This window comes from Nothobranchius furzeri, chromosome 8 (assembly GCF_043380555.1).
Source record: "Nothobranchius furzeri strain GRZ-AD chromosome 8, NfurGRZ-RIMD1, whole genome shotgun sequence".
NCBI classification, from domain to species: domain Eukaryota; kingdom Metazoa; phylum Chordata; class Actinopteri; order Cyprinodontiformes; family Nothobranchiidae; genus Nothobranchius; species Nothobranchius furzeri.
The window spans coordinates 53,868,436-53,890,034 of NC_091748.1; the positions used below are offsets into that span (position 1 = coordinate 53,868,436).

Here is a 21,599-nt window from a genome sequence, read left to right on the forward strand (position 1 = left end):
AATGAAAAAATAATCAGTTAAGAACCTTTTCTTAAAATATCTGTTACATTTAAATTCTTTTAAAAGTCTATAGGTGATTTTTTCTGTTGAACGTAGCTTCTTCATTTGTCATTTCTCACAGATGGAAGTCATGTCAACCAATGGGAGCTCAGACACACTCTACAGGTCAGAGGTCGCTGCCACCAATGGCACCTGCTGCCTTAAACAGCGGTCTGTCACGGCTTCTGTCATCTCCATGACTGTAGGCATCTTGTCCAACGGCGTTGCTCTTGTCATTCTGGTCAAATCCTACCAGCGGCTCCGCATTAAGTCCAAGGCGTCCTTCCTGCTGTTCGCCAGCAGCCTGGTGGTCACAGACCTGCTGGGTCACCTCATCAATGGCTCCTTGGTGCTTTACGTCTACCGCTTTCACAGGAAGTGGGAGACTTTTGACCCCCATGGCATCGTGTGCAGCATCTTTGGAGCATGCATGGTGTTCTATGGTCTCAGCCCCTTGCTCCTGTCTAGTGCCATGGCTGTGGAGCGCTTTATCGGAGTCACCAAGCCCATCTTCCACTCAACAGTGTTGACCTCCCATCACGTTAAGAGGCTGCTGGGGCTCACCTGGCTGCTGGCCGCCCTGGTGGCTTTACTGCCCATGCTGGTGCAGAGACCTTATGAGGTTCAGAGCTCCAGGAGCTGGTGCTTCTTCCACATGGAGCAGCCCAAAGACTGGCTGGATGTGCTGCTGCCGCTGATCTTCTCTGTTCTCGGGCTGCTGGCGCTGCTGCTCTCCATTGTGTGTAACACGCTTGCGAGTTGTGCTTTGCTGGTTGGGAGGCTGCGCAACAAGCAGCGCTGCAGAGGCACCTCTTACCACATCGAGATGATCTGTCAGCTCCTGGCTATCATGTTGGTGTCCTGTGTGTGCTGGGGTCCATTACTGGTAAGAAGTTCTCCTCGGTAAATCTCTGACTTTCATTTTAACAAGAGCTCATTAACTCAAAAGGCCTGATTAGTGTTGTTTTGTCCTGCAGAACGAGAGCGAAGTACCAGTCAGTGAGGATGGGGATCATTTAGTGGCTTTTCAAGCATCTGTGTTGAATTATTTTTATGATCCTCAAAGCACATCTAATGCAGGCTATAATGAACTTAGCATGATGTTTTTGTGTTGGCGTTGGTGACATGCATGATGGGTTTAAAAAGAGACAGTAATCTGGCAGAGTTCTGTTATTGTGACATCTGGTGAGAATAAAAAATGAAGAAAATGTTATTTTATTCTTTGTGGGTGAAGCAGTCGTCCAAACATACGGGTGAAACTCGAAAAGCTGAGCATGTTGCAAATGTCCATATATTTCAGTAGTTCATCGTAGACTGAGAGACAGTCTAAAGGCTCAGGAGCCCTTTGCAGGTGTTTGGATTAATTAGCTGATTAGAGGCTGACACTTTGAGTCTAGAATATTGAACCTTTTCACAATATTCTAATTTTCTGAGAAATATCTGAATCTGTGTGCAATGAGTTGTCTCATATTAGTTTCACTTTTTGAGTTGAATAACTGACTTGAATGAACTTTTGAACCATATTCTAATATTTTAGTAAACTCACAAGTGAAGTGACTACTGATTAGGTCATCAACTGTAAAGTATTCCATTTTCTCCATGCAAACACAGGAATTATTATCACAATGAGCTAACTTACTGACTTACATACTTGCTGCTGTTTCAGGATTAATGATCATCATCAGATTTACTGTGTGTGAGATTTTGTGACAAGTTTTTCTTTAATTCATGCAGGTTTACAAATGAGAATATCTCAATTGTAGCTTATCAGTCAAACTATTAATAATAATAATAATAATAATGAATAATAATGTATTATTATTATTATTATTATTATTATTATTAATATTATTAATATTAATAATAATATTAATAATAATAATAATAATATTTATAATGTTGTTGTCATCATTGTAGTGGAAAGGCTGACATAAGTGTGCACTCTCCTGAATGTAAACAGCAGCAGCAAATAGCTGATATTTTAGTTCTTTCTTCTGCGTTTCTCTGCAGTGCAGTGCTATCATAGGTGGAGAGTCTCTGCAAATGAAAGCCAATCATCTCACTGAGCAGTGGCTGTCAGAACTGCTCCATGCAGTAATATAGTTTGGATCTGGTTTGTTTCAAAGTCTCATTTTATTTATTTATTTTATTTATTTATTTATTTAGGAAGTGGGTCAATACATATTAATGAACATTTCAATAAATGTAAATATGCCAGATTATAGCCTTGGGCTAATTTCCATCTGCAGACCCTCCGGCAGGTTGATGTTAGACACAAAGTAGTGTAAACATACAGAGATAGTATTTACAAGTCATGTGACAGTAGCTTATCAGTCAAACTATTAATAATAATAATAATAATGAATAATAATGTATTATTATGATGATCATTAGTCATCATCGCACACTGGTGAAATTAGGGTGCAGTGAGCTGCAGCAGCGGCTATACTCACTATTTGGTGGTTTAACCCCCAATCCAACCCATTAAAGCTGAGTGTCAGGGAGGGATAGCCTAGTGAACTAGACCAAATTCTTGCTTTGCAAAGTTTGGTCTAGGCACGCTCTATTGGAACCTCTGCAGCTCCTACCAGGACTCTGGCTAGCCAATCACAGCTCTCTAGAGGGGTTTCAAACACATAAAGAACTGTGATTGGTCCATAATGGTGGGCCAATCATAGTGCTCTATCTGCTTAGTGAACAAATCACAGAGCTTTATCCGCTTTGTGGGCCAATCAGGGCACTCTATGTGCCTGGTGGGTGGGATGATGCAACAGAGTGAAACAAGAGTATGTCACATTCATTGTCCAGTGGAATGCGGAGATCATTTGAAAGACAACGGTAGAACCCGCCCCACAACCGAGAGCCGTCAATGGAGCGTGGCCAGGCTAAAGCCGGGCGTACACTGTGCGATTTTTTCACTCGCAGCGTTCAGCTTCAGCTCAAACTGTACGACTTACTCGCAGAGCAGATCTCACAAGTCATGTGCTCACACTGTACGACCCAGTTCTCGCATGCGACCTGACTGCTCACACTGTACGTCTGGTAGCAGCACGTCGGCCCTAAAAATATGCTAAAAATAGCAGTTTTTACTCAACACGTCAGACTTTTTGTCTTGTTTTTGCCTGTTGTCCTTCGGGAGTGCTGCAGGACACACAGGGATTTATGGGGGTTGGATGAGGAAAACGAAATAAAGAAAGTAAATCTGTGTTTTGTGATCAGTTTAATTTGACATGAACACGACAAACACGCTTTCTTGACAATCTATGTGAGTAAAAAAACGTGTAGAAACAAAAACGAACAGCGTGTGTTATTAGGGAAATAGCGAGCGAGCGGTGTTGATGCAGGATTGCGCATGCACCGTGAGCGGTTCTGATACATTTTGGGTCGCAGCGTCGCTTCAACAGTGTGATACCCTCACGAGGGACGAGCGAAATATTAAACACGCCAGAAGTCCATGCGAGCTCACGACTGCTGATCGGTAGCTGGTCACGTGGTGTTAATCGCCTCTCTTAACCCCCTGTACACTACACGACCGCTCGGCGCAAAACTCGCCCCAATGTCGTGGATTCTCGCACGACTGGAAAATCGGCTCAAAAAAGTGAAAAAAGTCGCACAGTGTACACCCGGCTTAAGGGAGGGAGGCATTGGGTCCCATTTTTAAAGTCTTTGGTATGAACTGACCAGGATTTGAACCCCGATCTTCCACTCCCAGGGCAGACACTCACACCACTAGCCAGCTTGAGCTGACAGGAAATTATTTCTTTCCATTCCAGAGTTGTTCTGTTTATTCGTTCTGTGCTTCTGTGATCCAGATCCATGTCACTGTTCTGAGCGCCAAAGCCAACGGTGAATCTACGCGTTTCCGTCTGCTGACGACGGTACGCATGGCAACGTGGAACCAGATCCTGGACCCCTGGGTGTACATCCTCCTGAGGAAGGCTGTTCTGAAGAAAATCTTCATGTTGTTTCACAGCTGCTGGGGCTCAAAGCTCCACAGCTTTCACCGCTGGCAGCGCAGCTTACTCAGTAGCTCAGTGGAGACCAGCAAGTCAGACTGCTGCCTACACAATAGGCTGCCAGACACTGGCATCAAATCCATCACCTGAGCCTTGGTTGGATTGGATTGATCTGGAAAAACTTGAAAAATCAAGACTGAGATGTGCCAAATATGTCATTGTGTCACTTTAATAAGTTGTTCAGCATAAACCTGCACTACTGTTGTTGCACTGCATTTTCAGCTTTGTTCTGTGCACTAGTTGCTCCTAAAAGATTTGTCAGAAATTGGTACTATTTAGAAAACACACATATGTGAATTTGTCAAATAATAACTTTTATGTGTAATTATAAGTTTATGTGAAACACACCTTTTAGCAACTAGGATGCCTAATTTTTTTTATTTACAGACCTGATTGGTTCCTCATCACATGAATCACCCATCAGACCTTTCGAGATGTGTTCTACATGCATTATTGTTAAAGGATTAAATGGTAGCCTAGAAACTCACATAGAATATTTGACCATTTTTTGCATGAGCTTGTTAAATTTTATGTTAAAGGCTTAAATAATAAAAACATTAAAGAGCAGATTCACTGAAAAGCATATTTTATTTGTCATTTAGAAAATCATCAGTCACTCTGAGTTTTTAATGCAGGTTTTATGAGCATGAGTTTTTACTCGGGAAGCAATTCTTATTTTATTAAACTACTTTCTTATGATTTCTGGCCACGTTTGGCCAATCAGAATTTGACACGTTTCTGAGTGTTTACCAACATCCCTCAGAAAGCCACGCCTTCTTCAGATACAAAGATGTTTTTAACACTGTGAATGAGAATGTCTTAAAACTTTTACGTAAGGTGCATATCAACCCCAATATGTATCCCACTGTAATGTGTATGAGCGTAAACAATGATTAACTTGTTAAATCAACCACATACTGATTTGTGATTTAAATGGATCATTGTAAGAACAATACTAATTTCAAATTCATTAATTTAAGCACAGATTATTCAAACATTTGTTTCAAACATCTTGTTAAGTCATCACACATGGTAATTTAAATTATAACTATAAAATCATGGAGTCCTCACTTATTCAGAATGAAGATTGTTTTCTGGCTTCTAAGCAAAGAGTGTAGGACCTTGGGACAGAGTGTGTATTTGAATGTTTTGTCTTCATGGAATGTCAACACGCGCTGAGTAGAACCTTCTGGATTTAGAAGGCCACATAGAAAGTGAATTTATGTCTGTAGATGAAAGGTCATTATGTTGATCAATATATAGGTGAAAATTGAACTTTTTGGATGTTACTTCACACTGTAACTCATCCATCATGGCTCATGACGGGGAAGGCTGTTGTTGTTTTAGCGTCCAGGAGAGAGCAGAGCACGACGCTAGTAGAACCATTAGCATTAGCACCTCCACCCCATAGCAGAACTCCTTCAGGCTTGAGTTATATGTGGAGATAAAACATCAACATTACAAAGCAAACAGACCCAGGGGTAGACCTGTTTTGCTGATAGCCAATCCAAGGTGAGATGTCCAAATATCAGAAAATAGGGTGCCAAGTCCTGCCGTCTGCTGCTACATTAGGCTCCAACTAGAGTTGCCAACTGCCCCGCATTAGCCAGGACATCTCATATTTTTACCTGGACAAGGAGAAGAGAAAACTACACTTATAAAATTACAATTGTCACAACTCTTCCAATCAATTATTTCAGAATAAAATGCTCTAGCATTTTGGCATTATCAACAGGGGAACTCCATGTAAAAGATTTTTTTCTCCTTTCATTTAGCAGGGAAAACATTTAAAGTGTATTTATGCAGCAGAGTTAAACAGGGTGGTTGTGAGGACTCAAAGTGCCATTAAAACAAAATGAGATACAGAAAGCAGTGATTGATTTTTATCATGTGTACAATAACATATAACAAATCTGAAAATGTTCCAGACAAAACTAAACTGGTATCTTAGAAAATAACACACGGAGCTGAAAGCTAACAACAAACTAAAATTTTAAAATAAACAAATAAAGTTTGTTTTGTTTCACTCTTTTAAACAAAATTTTCAGTGAGATTTTATCATAATTTTATTGAAATGTAAATGTTAAGAAGGCATTTTAGGTAATGTAATAATTAGGTAAACGTTTCCTGAAATGGGTTTAGGGAAATTAGTGTTGTTAAAATTGTAATATTGTATTTTTCATTTAAAACGAAGCTTCTACTGAACAATTGTCGCCCTCTTTTGGTGATTTAGTAAAACCACACACAGCATCTTTTTAAAACTGATTAAACTACAAAATACAAACATAATAAATAATTATCTAGAGTTTGACATTAAAATAATTACTTTCTAAATATGGAATATGCATAGCTACATTTAAATTTCTGATTAATAAGTAAAGGTCACATTATCAAAGTCTGTAAAATAAATAACAAGTTTATTTCAGCAGAATTTGTTAACTTAAATTTTCAAATATTCTACAAAGTTGCTAGTAATTGAAAAAATACATGTAACGTTATTTTTGGTATGCAGAAGAACTAAAAAACTCCCCAAAAGGAGCTTCAAACAACCGGTTTGTTGTTGTAATATCCAAATCGTCCTGTGGGCGGCAGCACAGATCCATCTTTCTTCCACAGAAGAAGAAGAAGAAGAAGAAGAAGAAGAAGAAGAAGAAGAAGAAGAAGAAGAAGAATACCTCCACTCTCACTTTTGCAGAGACCTGAGCAGTTTCCAGCAGGGCTGTCTAAATAAGTGTGGTTTGTGAGAGGTGTGTGGTGTTTCTGCACCGGCTGCTTATCTGTTCGAGCTCGAAGCCGAGCTTTTCGGAGTGCAGACGCGCTGTCCAGCTGTGCTTTTGTCTCTTTTGCGCTCAGACAGCTGAAGGGACATTCTGCCTTCTGCTAACGAGCAGCTCAGTTATTCAGGTTTTTTTTTTCCTTTAAAAGGTGACAAATTAACCAAGAAAAACTGTCAAAGCTTCAAGCCCAAGTGCGGATTGGAGTAAAGGTAATTACTTAAGCTAAAGTGGCACAGTACAGGAAACACCTCAAAGACTGTTGTTTATTTTAAGTTTCTCTGCTTTTGTTCATAGTACAGAAATCTTGTTTTGTCTACTTAATTGTAACAATATAACTTCATTTATAAGGGGAAATCAAAGTATGCAAACTTGCGTGAGAAAGACCCCCCCCCCCCCCACCCCACCACACACACACACACACACACCGAATAAAATCAAACTTTATGTATATAGCACTTTTCATACACAGGAAGCAACACCAAGTGCTTAACAGATTTAAATGACCCATAACCCACCTTCCCTCCCTTTCCCACATTAATAATGACAGTTTCACCCCAATCCACAAACCATTCCCAGACACACACTCGTACACACAACACATTAAAAGACCACAGTAAACACTAGGCTGAACTTAGATTGGACACGCCATCAAGGGAGCCATCTGCCTCGACGGCAGCAGATCCACGGCAGCAGCCAAGACACCAATCCAGGGCACCCTGGGAGGGAGGTTGGCAACCCCACTACTACCTGGGCACTACCCAAATAGCGCCCTAGCTGCCACCACCGACCACCGGTCCTGAGGCAGAGGGCTCCCCAGAGGAAACACTGGAATAATTAAAATACGTAATGTTTGATAAGAACTGGATAGTAAAATATCCAATAAAATGTGATTATATAAAAACAACATAAATGTGTAACACAACAGTAATTAAAATAACTAAATAAGTAAAACAAGCAAAGCAATAAATAGTAATCAGTTAAAAGTTAACCTAAAAAGGTGGGTCTTTAGCCTGTTCTTAAAAACATGAACGTTCTCTGCGGCCCTGAGATCCTCCGGCAGCCCGTTCCAGAGGCGAGAGCCGTAATAACTAAAAGACACCTCACCGTGAGTGTGAGTCCTGATTTTAGGAATGACAAGGAGACGGCTGCCAGAGGAGCGCCGGGACCGCGAGGGTTCATGTGGTAAAAGCAGTTGTGAGAGATAAGACGGGCCAAAACCATTAAGACACTGAAAAACCATTAAAAGTCTCTTAAAATCTCACATGACCTGAAAAGCTGAGTTCCGTTTTAGCACGCACATTCCAGCATGACATATGCTTTTGTTTCCTGGTCAGTTTAAAATCTTACGTCAAGGTTTGAGCACATTTAAACCAGTTAAAACCAGTTCTCAAAGTTCATAATCAGATGTGCCTTTAGCAAAGTTCAAAAGGGTATCGCCGGTATCATCTGGTTTCCCAGTTGTCTACAGAATGAAAAGTTGTGAACTTTATGTTCATAAATGTAACATATCTGAATGAAACATTCAAACTGATTGCTTTATTACATCTTTGGGTGAAAGTGAGTTAAGGCTAAGATTAGGAAGGTGTCACACTTAAAGTCATTAACACAAAAGTCTGCTATAATTCCAGTAAATGGTTTTTCAGGAACTACGTTCCTCTGTTGCTTCTCCAAACGTTTTCTGTCCCTGCATATTTGGAGATCTTGTGCTTTGGGCTTCCAGGGCTTGCCTCGTAGAAAGAAGAAGGTGGTTTACAGGACGGCAACAGCTGAAGACAAAAAGCTCACTAAAGAAGTTGGTTGTCAACCACATAGCTGGAATCGAGGAGATACGTTTCTAAGACTCGGGCGCTCTGCTTCGTGCGAACATTTACGCATTAGGACCCAACTTTTGTTTTTTCCACAGGTCAACGTGATCAAAGATGACGGAACTGCAATCCATTATAACAACCCTAAAGTTCAGGCCTCTGTCTGCCAACACCTTCGCCATCTCAGGTCATGCTGAGACCAAGCGGCTAACAGAGATGCTTCCCCGCATTCTTCAGTCAGCTGGGAGCAGAAAGCATCAGCAGCCTGCGCAAACTGGCTGAACACTTTCCACGGCAAGGTGGGTGCTTCTGCAGCCTACAGGTAAAATCAACACCAGGAGTTATTTTAATTCAGCCATTCATCATGGTTTCTAACCGAACGTGTTTTTCACACGTGGTTTAAATGGATTTCTGTAGTTAGGGATATTTTAACACCATCATCCATTCATTTTCCTCTACTTATCTGGGTCATGGGGGCAGCAGCCTTAGCAGAGAGGCCCCGACTTTTTGTAGGAAATGTTCACCAGGAATCTTTAATTATCACTAGCAGCACACCCTTACCATGATTCTGCCTCCACTGTACTCTCTATTGGGAACGAATCAATGTGCCTCATACCAAGTGGATTTGATGATATTTTTCTTCATCTCAGCATCCATTAATCAACTAATATTTAAATATTATGTGATCCACATTTCCTAATCTTTTAATAGTTCCTGTGCTTTTTGAGAAGACTCGAGGGCGAAACTAGAAGAGCTCACACCCTTCATAAAATTAAATATTTAATTTCAGTTTTTAACAAACTGTTTGACAGTATGGTATTTCTATCGTTTTGAAGACAAACACACGGTTATGTCGGATTAAAGTTGTGCACTTCACAGGTTGGGACTGTGAAGAGCCAGCTGTAGTAGGATATTCTCACGTTTGGTGATTTCCGTTGTCAGCTAGTGGTCGTTCTATGGCTTTAGATGGTGTCTCTTAACTGTAAGAACATCTAATCAAAGAAGATAATGCTATAACTTCTGTCTGTTTCCTCTCAGCTCTTGACAGCAAGGCTCTAAGAGTAGAGGACATTCAGGAAGAGGATGACGACGCTCCAGGTTTGTTCTTTGCGTCAGAGAATTAGGTGAAAAAGTGAAAATAAAGCATTAAAACCTCACCTGTTACAACATTTTGCTTTGGTTGTGTAGATCTGGTAGAGAACTTCGATGAAGCATCAAGAAACGAGGCGGACTGACGCATGAGGTTCACATTCTCGTGAACTGGACCGTTAATGAAGCAGAAACCTCCCTGTGTTCAAGTCTTACTTAAATCTGTGAACCATCAGAAACTATCTCACAGACTTTTTTTAAAAATGTCCTGCTGACGGCTGAGGATGAATTATTTGTGCATTTGTGAAAAAGCGTAAACAAGCCCCACTTTTGCATCCGTCATCAGCACCAGAACCCAGTGCACACATCTTAATAGTTTAAAGTACCAAATAAAAGTGATTCAGGTTTCTTAAACGTGTCTCTGTTGTCACTGGCAGGTGCTTCTGTATCATTTTCGTCCCTGCGGAATAACTGAACCACTAATTCTGCTGACTCGCTGAAACTTTAGCAGTTTCTAGAGGGCGACAGATTTGTGCATGAGGCTGGGTTGATATACATCTAGCATCACCGCTCTGTTATCTTGGCTTACACACCGTCCTGCGGGCTGCGTGGAGAGCAAACCGGGCGGGGAGGGACATTCCTGCACACCTCTTGGCTTTCTTCAAAGAGCTGCAGAGAGGCACGGAGGAGGAGGAGGGAGATCTCAGGGTGGAGGGGGGCTAAAGCATCCCATCCTCCTGCTTTGTGTGAGCAGGACCCCGCTGCTTCCTCGGAACTCAGATGTAACAGGATACAATGCTGAAGTTCTTCTCCGCCCGGGATGATGAGAATGAAAGCCTTTTGGGAGAAATAACGGAGGGTAAGACGCTTCATTGGTTTGAATCCGGGATGGATAGGCGCCGCTGTCCCGGTAGAAGCATGCGCGCGCTGCAGGATCATGATACGCAGGAAGATTTTTTAAAATGCTGACGCAGCACTACCGGTTGGATGTGATGTAAAGAGGTTGGTGTCGCATTGCCGCCGGCCGGATGGGCCGCGATGCACGCGACCGGGTTAAAACATTTGCACGTGTGCTGAATGCGTCACAGTCCCGGGAAGAGCACGCGCAGCGAGCGGGATCGCTGCAGATGATTTTGGGAAATGTTTTCGGTCCCCCGCAGCAGAACGGACCCCCGCCCTTACACTCACACCCCCAACAGTAAAGCTGCAATGCAGTTTCATTTGCAAAATTAGTCATTTAACGAGTTTTAGTCCTGAGACAGCTTTAAGTACGATCCAACCATCTGCAGCAGCGTACCAATGGTCATTAGCGCCATTTTTAATACCTGCAGCCAATTAAAGACTAATTAGTGCAATCGGAAGAGGTGTAGGTGATTATGAATTATGCATTTATTTTATTTTACTGAAACACTTTTTAATAAAATGTGTTCAGTTAAGACTTATGATGCCTTTAACACGTTCTTGATCCAAATAACACGTGTAAACAATTTAAGGCTAAGTTCAGCTGATGATCATAAGCAAAAGTCAGGTCATGCATACGCCCCTGAAACAGTGGTGTGCAAAAGTCATCAGCTATGCATCATTTGTTGTTCTTTTATTTACAAGAACAAGTTTTGCAGCTCCGATATTTTGTTTATTGCAAGTATTCACATTTGGGGCATTTCCTTTCAATATCCAAAAAGTTGGAAATTCTTGATATAGTTTTTCTTTGGGAAAAACATCTTATGGTAAAACTATAAGTGGAGAATGAAAGTCCTGAAAAGCTGTGGAAGGGACAGTCCAACGGTAAAGAACACTGCGGTTCGGTCTGGATTCCTGTTTGAGCTATCTGAGATTTTATTTTATTTTTTTATTTTTCAGAATTGGGACAAATTGTCTTTTTGTTAGTCTGCTGGTAAGAACCAATAAAAATGTATGTGCTGAGCATCCTGTTTGACAATAAATGTGCACATGCCTTAAGCATTAGGCGCTACTTTTATTTGAATAAAGGTGCAGAATTTTCTCTTTGAGCACATAAATATCCAGATTTGCAAGCTCGAGTTGTTTTGTGTAACTTTCGGTATTTATTGTCGTTGGTAAGGGAATGGAAACATGAATCTTTACTTCTTCTTAAACAGAGGAAGGAGACAACCCATCTCTTCAGGACTCCAAGCAGCACTGGCTGAACCGGCCCTGCCTCCTGGTCCTCAGAGATGGAGATGTGGCAAAGCCCAGACTGGGCTGCGGTCAAATCGGGCCAGAATCCCCATCTAAAGCCACCTCTGGTGCAGCGATCAGAAACACACTTAAACAATATGAGCAGAAAGCATCAGAACACCCCACCAAAACCACTCCACCTTCCAAGCTGGATGAGAACAGCTGCACCATGACTGCCATCTCCACTTGGAGGGAGCTGGAGTCCTCCAGTCCTCTAGTTCCAAGTCCCACAGAGGCCGCATGGCCTGAGGGAGTGGAGGAGAATGAGGTGGAAGGCAAGAAGCCTCTGGATTTCCCATCGAAAGAGGACTCTGTGGTTGAGGAGAAAGAACTGGAGGAAAGTAGGCAGGAGCAGCAAGAGCATTCCTGCAGCTCAGATGCAACTGAAGCACCTGCAAGTGTTTTACAACAAGACTTGAACACAGGGGCCAAGATGGTCAGGTCCAGTGAAGGAAAGGAGATGAGCAAGGTCCTGACAGCCAATGAGGAGGGAGCCACAAAGGAGGGTGCACTTCCTGATAATGAGTCCCAGTTGTGTCCAACTGGGATTCTGTCCAAGGATCAAAGCAGTGCTCTTGGGGAGGTGGCCCCATTGTGGGTCCCTGATGCCGAAGCTCAGGTCTGCATGAAGTGTGGCATCAAGTTTACATTCACCAAGAGGAGGCACCACTGTCGTGCCTGTGGGAAGGTGAGGGGACATTCAAAGTTAAACTTTATTTGTGTGATCAGTGACTTTTACGTGTATTCGTGTGTGTGTGTGTTGTCAGGTTTTTTGTGCACTTTGCTCCAATCTGAAGTTCAAACTGACACACCTGGATGGCAAAGAGGGACGAGTTTGTGTTTCGTGTCACTCGACCCTTGTCAAACGTGAGCAAAATGTAGTTGCAGCTGTCTAAAAGTCCACGATTAAAATTACACCTAAGCAACTCGGGTGTCTTCTCTCTCAGGGACGCCGCCAGGAGGGAGGAGGAAGGTGTGGTTTGCAGATGAAATCCTGACCAACCAGCAGTCGGAGTCGGCTCCGACTAGTCCAGTGAGAGGTCCTTCCTTCTCACCACTGATGAGGCGGGCATTGGGCGAGCCTGATAAGAGTCCTGTGGGATCACCACAGATCAGGAGAACCTCAAGATCACATAGGACGACCATCGGTGTAGGTTGTTGTTGTGCTGAGATCCTTTGCAGGTGTGATAGTTAACAGATTTTAACATGAATCATTCTCTATCCTTAACCTGTCTGAAGGAGGCCTGTGGGCCTTATGGCTGGGGCTCCACTACTTTAGTCAGTAGCTCTGCCAACCTCATTCCTTTAGACGGCCTGCCACCCATCCTCACCTCCACAGGAGTCAAAGGAGGTGAGTTAACAGCAGTTTATTTTCTCTCCCCTCCCTTTTATATTAAAATGCCTTGGGCGGTGATCAGACGTTCAGAGGACAGGTCAACGATAAGATCTCTAAGCAAATGAGACGGTGAAAATGCAGTCTGTGATGCTTATGAGTTGGCCGCTGATTTTTCATGAAAAGCAAGAAGAGTGAAGATAAAAAAAACATTAAATTACATAACATGTTTATGTTTGTCTAATTGTACAATAAAACCAAATTTTCATGTCATTAATTCTCTTTCCGAAGTATTTCTCTTATCCGATGGCACCATCTAGCGGCTGACAAGCATATCACACAAATAATTTCTCCTTCAGTTTTTTAAGATGGCAACTTCATGTATCTTGTTTAAAATGTGCTTCTGTAGCCGACAAACAGAGCTAAAACACGTTGTTTTACATGTATTCTCATGTCATGTTGTGTTCTCGTATATTTTATATTTTAAAGACTTACGTGTCCGTGAAAAGTTCATCAACTCTGCATCATTCGAGGTCTTATAAACTGTAAATTAAAGTGAAGCAAAACTTCTTTTTTTTTGGGGGGGGGGGGGGGGCGTAAATGTTACTCCCACATTTTCAAAGTTAACACACATTTCTTTTAACAATGGTAGTTTTTGCATCTTTACTGTTCCCCTGCTTCAGCCCTGCCCCCTCCCCCTGTGCAGCGGCTGCAGACTCACTGGAGCGCCTGCTGCTCTAAACATCTGCACCAGTTGAGGTTAAGTCACCGGAGGACAAAACAGGTGATGCGCTCCGCAGCAAAGAGCCAAAGAGGATACGAGCCGACATAAACGACCGCGTGTTATATGTTTTTGAGGTGGCGACGCTTTGAGAAAGTTTATGTGGCCGTGCTCAGGACGCGGCTGTCTGTGTGCATCAACGATCAGAGCTCTGCACCTTTCAGCTCAAAATACTCCCAGGAGAGTCCACATAAATAATGTAATATAAGTAGAACCAGGATCGTTTTCGGGTTCCCCCTGGGTGTGGAAGTTGAGGGCTCCCTTTAGCTCACCCGTAATTTGAACCCTGCGTGTAGCACAAGTTGGTCGCCTGAGTTGCCAGAACCTAACAGATAGTTGCCAGAATGTTCCTTTCAAAATAAGACAGTTCCCCGATCTGTTCTGGCAAGATCCGGCTTAAATGAACCCCTGCTTACAACTGAATTGTGACCTCTGATTTCAGCCAAGAAGGCCTTTAAACAGTGGTTCTGGATTTGTTTTTTATTTAATTTATTTATTTAAAATGGGATAATTTTTTGCTTTTTGAGAACTTTTAGCCTGCTTCGTGTCATCAGACAGGTTCTATTGAAGGTCCGGCAGTAATCTGGCCTATGCTTGACTGTGGAACATGAACTCAGCTTTCCATAATGTGGTTTATCACACATCTGTTAGTTCACAATTGTACAAGGGTGTCAATTACTTTTTCACACAGGCACGAGTTAGTTTGGATAGTTTTTTTTCCAAACAGTGTTATAATAATCCGACAGGTATGTAATTCTGCTTTTCTTCCTCAGATTACACTGTAGAGGAGAAGCCCTCTGAGATGCTACTCATTCAGGAGCTGGAAAGCGGCAGGTCCAAGCCGGTGGTGTTTGTTCTCAATGCGAACCTGCTTGCTATGGTCAACCTAGTCAACTGTATGTACTGTGTCCTTTGGTAGTTATGTACAACGTGCACAAAAAGAACCGAGCTTGTTTACTCCCAGAAAGCACTTATGCATTTTGCCAGTCATACAGCTTTAAACAAAATGTCCTTGCAGAACACTGATGCTCTCTCTTGATTTTGTCAGATGTAAACAGGAAGTGCTGGTGTGTGACAACTAAGGGAATGCATGCTGTGGGTCAGGTGGAGGCGGTGGTGCTGCTCCAGTGTCTGCCTGAGGAAAAAAGTTTCCCCAAAGACATTTTTAGTCACTTCATCCAACTGTACAGGGACTGCCTAGCAGGTTTGGAGCTTTGAGACATTTATTAACCTCCTACTGTGTTGATTAGTGCCTGCCACTCAGTTTGCACCTCATCCTCCTTATTCAACTGTTGATTTCTGTTTCTGTAGGGAGGGTTGTGAAACATCTGTCACTCTTCCCGTTTGGCGGTAGATTCCTGGGCGGTCGGGAGCACGCAGGCTTCATGTACGTACGCTCCACTCTCCAGTCCCTACAAGGTCTACCTCTGCCGAACCAGCCTTACCTCTTTGGCCTGCTGGTCAACAGAGCGGAAGTGGCCTGGGCCAAAGCTTTCCCCCTACGCCTCATGCTGCGGCTGGGGGCCGAGTACAGATGTGAGACAAGTGGCTCTGATGTCCTGACACCTGTGGTAGCTCCAATTTTCATTCAAGTCATTTGCTTTTTCTTTTTGTCCAGTTTACCCGTGCCCACTGTACAGCGTACGGTTCAGGAAGCCCTTGTTTGGGGAAATAGGTCACACCATAATGAGATTGTTAGTGGTAAGTGTGTGATGCAACAGCCTTCATCTTTTACAAAACTGAGTTTACCAGCATCAGGGGGAAGTTTGGTGTCATAATCTCTAACAGACTTCCCACAGCCCATTTTGACTTCTGCACACATCCTGTTTTTTAGGACTTTAGAAATTACCGTTACAGCCTACCAATGGTGCCCGGGCTCACTGTGGATCTAGAAGCTCAGAGGACCTGCATAAAGATACCGACCTCTGGGTATAATGAGGTATAATGACTGAGCTCCAGGGTAAATTCAGATGTGGTTTCCCCTCAGATGTCATTTCTTCTTTTCTGTCCACTTGTCTTGTGTTAGTTTATGAAGGCTATGAATAAGTCCAATGAGCATGTGCTGGCTATAGGAGCATCTTTCAATGAGAGTGCAGACTCCCACCTGATCTGTGTGCAAACTGAGGATGGCCAGTACCAAACCCAAGCTATCAGCATTCACAACCAGCCACGTAAAGGTAAAGTCACGCCACACCGTGGCAGACAACCTGTCAGTCGTAATAATCATCACTTTATGAAAAAGTCTACTAGTTTTAGGTATTTTTTTCATCTGAGGTACTAGAAGATGCATAAGGCTTTTATTCACCCCTGTAAAGTTTGCTGTTACCTCCAGAAACAAGTGATTTAACAACTCAAAGGTTTAAATGATTTCCAAGTTTGACTAAATTTCACAACCGACTTCATAGATGCTTGGGGTAAACACAGATCAAGTTATCATTATTGGAAATTATTTCATTAAACTGAAAAGCTTTCTGATGGTGGAAGCGAGTTTGCTTCCATTATCTTAAAGCTGCTTTAGCGAATCTACAGTTTTGAATGTAAACACGGTCGCGGAACACTCACCCCTCCCCTCGAGTATCTTCCCTGAGACTGCTCCCTCAGGGGGCGGATCGAATGCGGAGAAAATATTTCACCACACAAGTGTGTGTGTGTGTGTGTGTGTGTGTGTGTGAGAACTAATGGGACTTTAAACTTGACTTTTTCTGCTGAAACCGTAGACCCGTGATGCCAGAGGAAACAATATGGTGCTAAACACCGGTTGTCGTTTTCTAGGTCCAAATGTCTTTTGTTGTCCATAAATTCAAATGGTGTTTTTCTTTTTGGGACTAAAGTTGAAGTGGTAGCAGCCGTCTGTTTCTCCTTTTCTGATTTTATTGAGCCATGAGTCATGGTGTAACTCTCACACCAGTGGTGTTCTGTTGCTAAATACGCAAGTGTGTAGTGAATGGAAGACTCAGAAAAATGCAGAAATGTCGCGGTTCAGCCAGACGGGCACCTGGATGGTAGAAGTTTTTGGACATATACAGGAAAACCACAAAAAAATTTTAATCTCCGCTATATTTATAAACTATACTATGTTAGAATGCTGTTAAGAGGCATGAAAAATAACGTTTTAAGCTAGTTTGTTCCAAATTTGCTAATGCAGCTTTAACTAAAGGGTAAATGGCCTTTGTTTGTATAACACCTTAAGGTTCTACAAACCCCCCAAGGCACTTCACCACACAATCAGTCATCGCACTCACACACATTCACACACTGGTGATGACGAGACACGGTGTAGACACAGCTGCCCTGGGGCACACTGAAGCGAGGCTGCCGAGCACTGGCGCCACCAGTCCCTCCGACCACCACCAGCAGGCAAGGCGGGTTAAGTGTCTTGCCCAAAGACACAACAGCAGCATTCTCTGGAGAGAGCTAGGATCAAACCTAAAACCTTCTGATTACTGGACAACCTGCTCTATCTCCTGAGCTACCGCTGCTGCCCTGTTTGGGATAATAAAGTTAATAAAACACACAGACTTAGTAATGAGTTTGATTTACCGGTAATATATTATACTAACATTTCTATATAATAAATGTCAAATGCAGTCATTTTGCAAAATAAAAAGTACATAAACTATTTGACTTTTAAATGGCACACCAATAATTTGGAGCAGAAACATTTTCAGACTAATTGCAGATGATCTTTAGTCTTAGTTAACTAAAGATATTAAAGAGCAAGTCACCCCCCAAATAAACTTTTTTTTGCTGATAAACTAAATAAACGAGTGTCTAATCGTGCTGCAGACACGTGTCGTCAATAATTTGGCACTTCAGTGCATCTTAGTTAAAATTTAAATATTCTGCCTAAAACTGGCAGTGTTGTGCTGTTGTCAGGTAAAAACTCTGCACTGTATTTTAATTTAAATCTGCCACCGCTATTGGCTAAGAAGTATGCTATGATGTAAACTGGTACATTATGATGTCACAATGCTGTCGTGAGCCTGAGTGTTGCATGTGTTGCATTTTTCAAACATGAAGTGGGAGTGGAGTTAGTCTGGTAGGGGTTGACTTGCTCTTTAAACACCTCTTAAGAACTTTGGAATGTCACACTGATGAAGATTTTGTTGATTCTTGAGGAAGACTAGAGTTGTACTTTCACATTTACACCACTAGGAGTCGTAGTACTTATTTTCTGAACATAATTTTTTTTTTTTTTTTGCTCCTTCTGTTCAGTCACTGGGTCATGCTTTTTCATCTTCAGCAGTGCCCTGAAAGCATCTGCAGGATACCTGGCCAAGTCCAGCATCGTAGAAGGTAGGACATCTTACACAGAAAGGCAGATCGGTTTTCACTTTTACCTGCTGGGAAGAAGTTACTGTTTACATTTGTATGAGAAAAAAAATGCATCATCAAGCATCCCTGCCTCAAAACTGGTTTGAGCAGAACATGCTGATCTTTGTGTGTGTGTGTCCGTAACAGACCGTTTGTCAGGGAGTGTGTATATGTTGATGCCCTGTGAGTGTGTGTTTGTGTGTTCCTCTTGTATTGCTGTCCCCCCCTCTCCTTAGATGGGCTTATGGTGCAGGTCACCGTGGAAACCATGGCGGAGATCCGCCGGTCGCTCCGGGAGATGAAAGACTACACCGTCACATGCGGGCGGCTTGACCAATCAGAGGGCCAGGAGCTTGTTTGTTTGCAGTGGGTGGAGGAGAAGTGCACTGTGAATAAGGGGTGAGTGTGTTCACCTGTTTGGTGCTAAGTTACGTCTAACAGCCTGGAAAAGGAGAGTTACTACAAATAAGGCACTACTTGTGGGTTTTGACTGGATGATGGAAAAATTAGGGGATCAAAAATTGAGATTTTGAAAAGGAGGAAAAAAAACAATTCAATCCACTGTAAAAAACTTGAATCATTATTGTGCTCTCCAGGGTCATTAGCCCCGTTGATGGGAGATCCATGGAGTCTGTCAGAAGTAAGAAGATGTTTCAGAAGTCAGAATACAAAGAAAATGGGAAGATAATCCGCTGGACAGAAGTTCGTAAGATGTTTGGCAACAGCTATCATCTTAGAAAAGACTCCATGAGCAACCATCCCTTATTTACATTTAAACACTCCTTTTTTCCTGCAGGTGTTCTTTCTGCCAAGAGGCCAAAATCCCAATGGTGGCGTGACCGACACTGCTGAACACAACCGGCTGACAGAACGGATCGCCCGGGCGTTTTGTTTGGCCCTTTGTCCCCACCTGAAGCTCCTGAAGGAGGACGGGATGGCCAAACTGGGGCTGCGTGTCACTTTTGAGACTCAGGAGGTCAGAAACCATTTTCACTATGCCATTTGACACCTTCCAGAGAAACTATAGGCAAATTATATGACAAGATATTACAGTTAGCACTACTGGGTCATTTTTTATTCAATTTATTTTCATGACCCATTACTTCAACCTGGAAATAAGCCCTCCACCGGCTGCAGACCCAGAGACCGCAGACTCACACTTGTTGCAGACCCAAACTATTATGCTACTCTTCTTCAGGAAGACTGGACAGCAATACTGTTCTCTCAACAAAATTCAGTTTTTGGACTCAATCCATTCTTAAAGTGCAGACTAGAAAAGAATGAAATCTCTTCTTCACAACTGTGTAAATTTAACTCCCTGCTCACTACACAGAGACTGTGGCCTGCATTTGATATAGCGCCTTCTTAATTCCCAGAACCCCCCAAGGCGCTTTACAACACAATCACCCATTCACACCCTGGTGGTGATGAGCTACATTGTAGCCACAGCTGCCCTGGGGCACACTGACAGGGTCTTAGTGTTAGAGTTTACAGTCCTGGGGAGGAGGGATGTGGATAAACTCTGTCTTCTGCAGATGCTGGGCAGATCAGCTAGGAATTACAGCTGAAACATCAAAGTGCATGCACAAAGCCAAAAACCACTTTGAGGGTGTTTTTCAATAAAACACTGTCAAAAGGTGGATTTTGCATGATATAGGGCTGCTGTGAAAGCATTGTAAACACAAGATGCCAGGTTTATTTTATTAGACATTTGTCAGAGTTCAGTTCTGTGCAGAAACAGATGTGTGCTATCTCTAAACTCTGAGGCACTAAAATGTATTTTAGAATTTAAAAAAAATTTCCTCAGAGCTCAGAACATCTTTAGGTGGAACTAACTTTTTGTGATACGTCTGTGCTTCTAAGGAACTGTTACTTCTGTGTGTGTGCAATGGTATAAAACTCATCAGTGGTTTATTCTGGAACTCCTAGGTGGGATTTGTGGCTGGTAGCAATGGGCAGCCTCTTCCAGCTCAGTACCTTAATGCCCTGGATAGCGTCCTGATCCCAGTCATCCACAGCAGGGGCCGCAAGAGGGGCGAAGAGCCTGTTGTGATGGAGCTCATATTTTACATCCTAGAAAATATTACTTAGAGCAAATTCACATCCCGCAAGTTCCCCACCGCTCCGACCACGGCCCTGTCTTCAACACAGCCATCAGATTCCATGAGAAGATTTCCAAGACCAAAACCTGGATCTGATCTAAAGTCTGCATCCTCCACGCACAACGTGACAAACGAGTGCTCTCCGACTTCACTCCACCCAGCAGCTGCAGACACTGCAGCAGCGCATGAACCAATGACGGCCCGTCAAATCCGGCTGCAGCTCCTGAGCTGAAGAATATCCATAGCTTGTTTTCATTCATCACGTCAGTGCCCAGCACATGTACGCCAACGGGAAAATACTTTAAAACACAAGCTGGATTCAGCCCTTTGACCTTTACGCAAAGAGAAAAACAGTGTATTTAAGAACTTTAATAGATACGTAGCAATTTTACACTTGAATGGATGCTTAATGAAGGTTTTCATACCGGACGCGTTTTATTCGACTGCTCATGAAACAATTGTCTGCTTGGAATTAAATCTGCAATAATGAACCAATCATCTGTGTTGCCTCTTATATTTGACTTATTCCAAGTTCTACATTACATCGTGTGTTCACAAGCCCAGGAGGACCATCTATTATTTGTCACTTTATACTCACCATTAATCAAGATGAAATTACTTTTAAAATTTGTTTTAGATAACTTTGCTCTAAGTGTTTTATTAACCCCAATTTATTTAGACAAGGCACACAAAAAAAATGTATAGTCTTATGTGGCTCTGAATGCTTAAACACACTGCTGCCAAAAATCTGAAGGCTTTTAAATGCTTTTGAACTCAATCCCATTTGTGGCATTATTGTATATTCACATAAAATTATTATACATCTGCATAGCATGATTCTTGTGAAATATAATATTGAACAATGCATGACACCTTACTCTACATCTATATTAATCAAAAGCTGAGCCAGTATGCAGAGGAACTATTGGAAAAATAACTGGTTCCAGTGGAGTGGAGAAAAATCAGCAACCAGATGCTACAAATCTAATTTAATGAATAAGTGATCAATAAATGTGAGAATTTCTAAAAAGCAGAAGTGATAGTGTGTTGGTCTGGAAAGGTGCGTTAGCACACTGCCAAGGGAAAGTTGTTTTATAAGTGTAAATATTAAAAAGGCAGCTGGCGGTCCTCGGGAGGAAAAATCCTG

General features: G+C 42.4%; 3 protein-coding genes across 4 annotated transcripts in view; all 3 read left to right on the forward strand.

Moving 5' to 3' along the window:
• The window catches only part of ptgfr (prostaglandin F receptor (FP)), a 4,904-nt gene extending 289 nt beyond the window's left edge, over positions 1-4,615 (forward strand). The window contains exons 2-3 of the mRNA XM_015971474.3: positions 122-925; positions 3,852-4,615. Coding sequence (XP_015826960.1) covers positions 122-925; positions 3,852-4,145 — 1,098 coding nt within the window. The 3' untranslated portion in view covers positions 4,146-4,615. The remainder of the gene's footprint in view (positions 1-121; positions 926-3,851) is intronic.
• Positions 4,616-6,987: 2,372 nt separating this feature from the next.
• Positions 6,988-10,140, forward strand: btf3l4 (basic transcription factor 3-like 4; the record flags this gene model as incomplete). Its single annotated transcript, XM_054751965.2, is given in 6 exon segments — positions 6,988-7,041; positions 8,553-8,794; positions 8,796-8,871; positions 8,873-8,936; positions 9,676-9,735; positions 9,826-10,140. Coding segments are annotated over 6 exon segments (543 nt in total), but the record flags the coding sequence as incomplete, so codon positions are not given.
• Positions 10,141-10,292: 152 nt separating this feature from the next.
• Positions 10,293-20,579, forward strand: zfyve9b (zinc finger, FYVE domain containing 9b). 2 transcript variants are annotated; one of them, XM_015971466.3, is made up of 16 exons: positions 10,293-10,585; positions 11,844-12,610; positions 12,690-12,789; positions 12,870-13,072; positions 13,162-13,273; positions 14,810-14,932; positions 15,085-15,240; positions 15,348-15,572; positions 15,655-15,737; positions 15,871-15,975; positions 16,063-16,213; positions 18,252-18,332; positions 18,587-18,749; positions 18,947-19,052; positions 19,147-19,326; positions 20,280-20,579. In XM_015971466.3, the coding sequence occupies exons 1-16, from the start codon at positions 10,522-10,524 to the stop codon at positions 20,439-20,441; spliced, it is 2,781 nt and encodes a 926-aa protein (XP_015826952.3). In that variant the 5' UTR covers positions 10,293-10,521; the 3' UTR covers positions 20,442-20,579. The 2 variants fall into 2 exon arrangements, with proteins under 2 accessions (XP_015826952.3, XP_070410218.1); XM_070554117.1 differs by lacking the exons at positions 18,947-19,052; positions 19,147-19,326; positions 20,280-20,579 and having other exon boundaries at positions 18,498-18,729.
• Positions 20,580-21,599: the final 1,020 nt, after the last annotated feature.

Bases quoted from the DNA above. Each gene is read 5' to 3' on its own strand.
- zfyve9b (XM_015971466.3), top strand. From the start codon at position 10,522: ATGCTGAAGTTCTTCTCCGCCCGGGATGATGAGAATGAAAGCCTTTTG. The intron at 13,073-13,161 runs GTAGGTTGTTGT...ACCTGTCTGAAG, and splicing joins CACATAGGACGACCATCGGT to GAGGCCTGTGGGCCTTATGG. The intron at 13,274-14,809 runs GTGAGTTAACAG...TTTCTTCCTCAG, and splicing joins CTCCACAGGAGTCAAAGGAG to ATTACACTGTAGAGGAGAAG.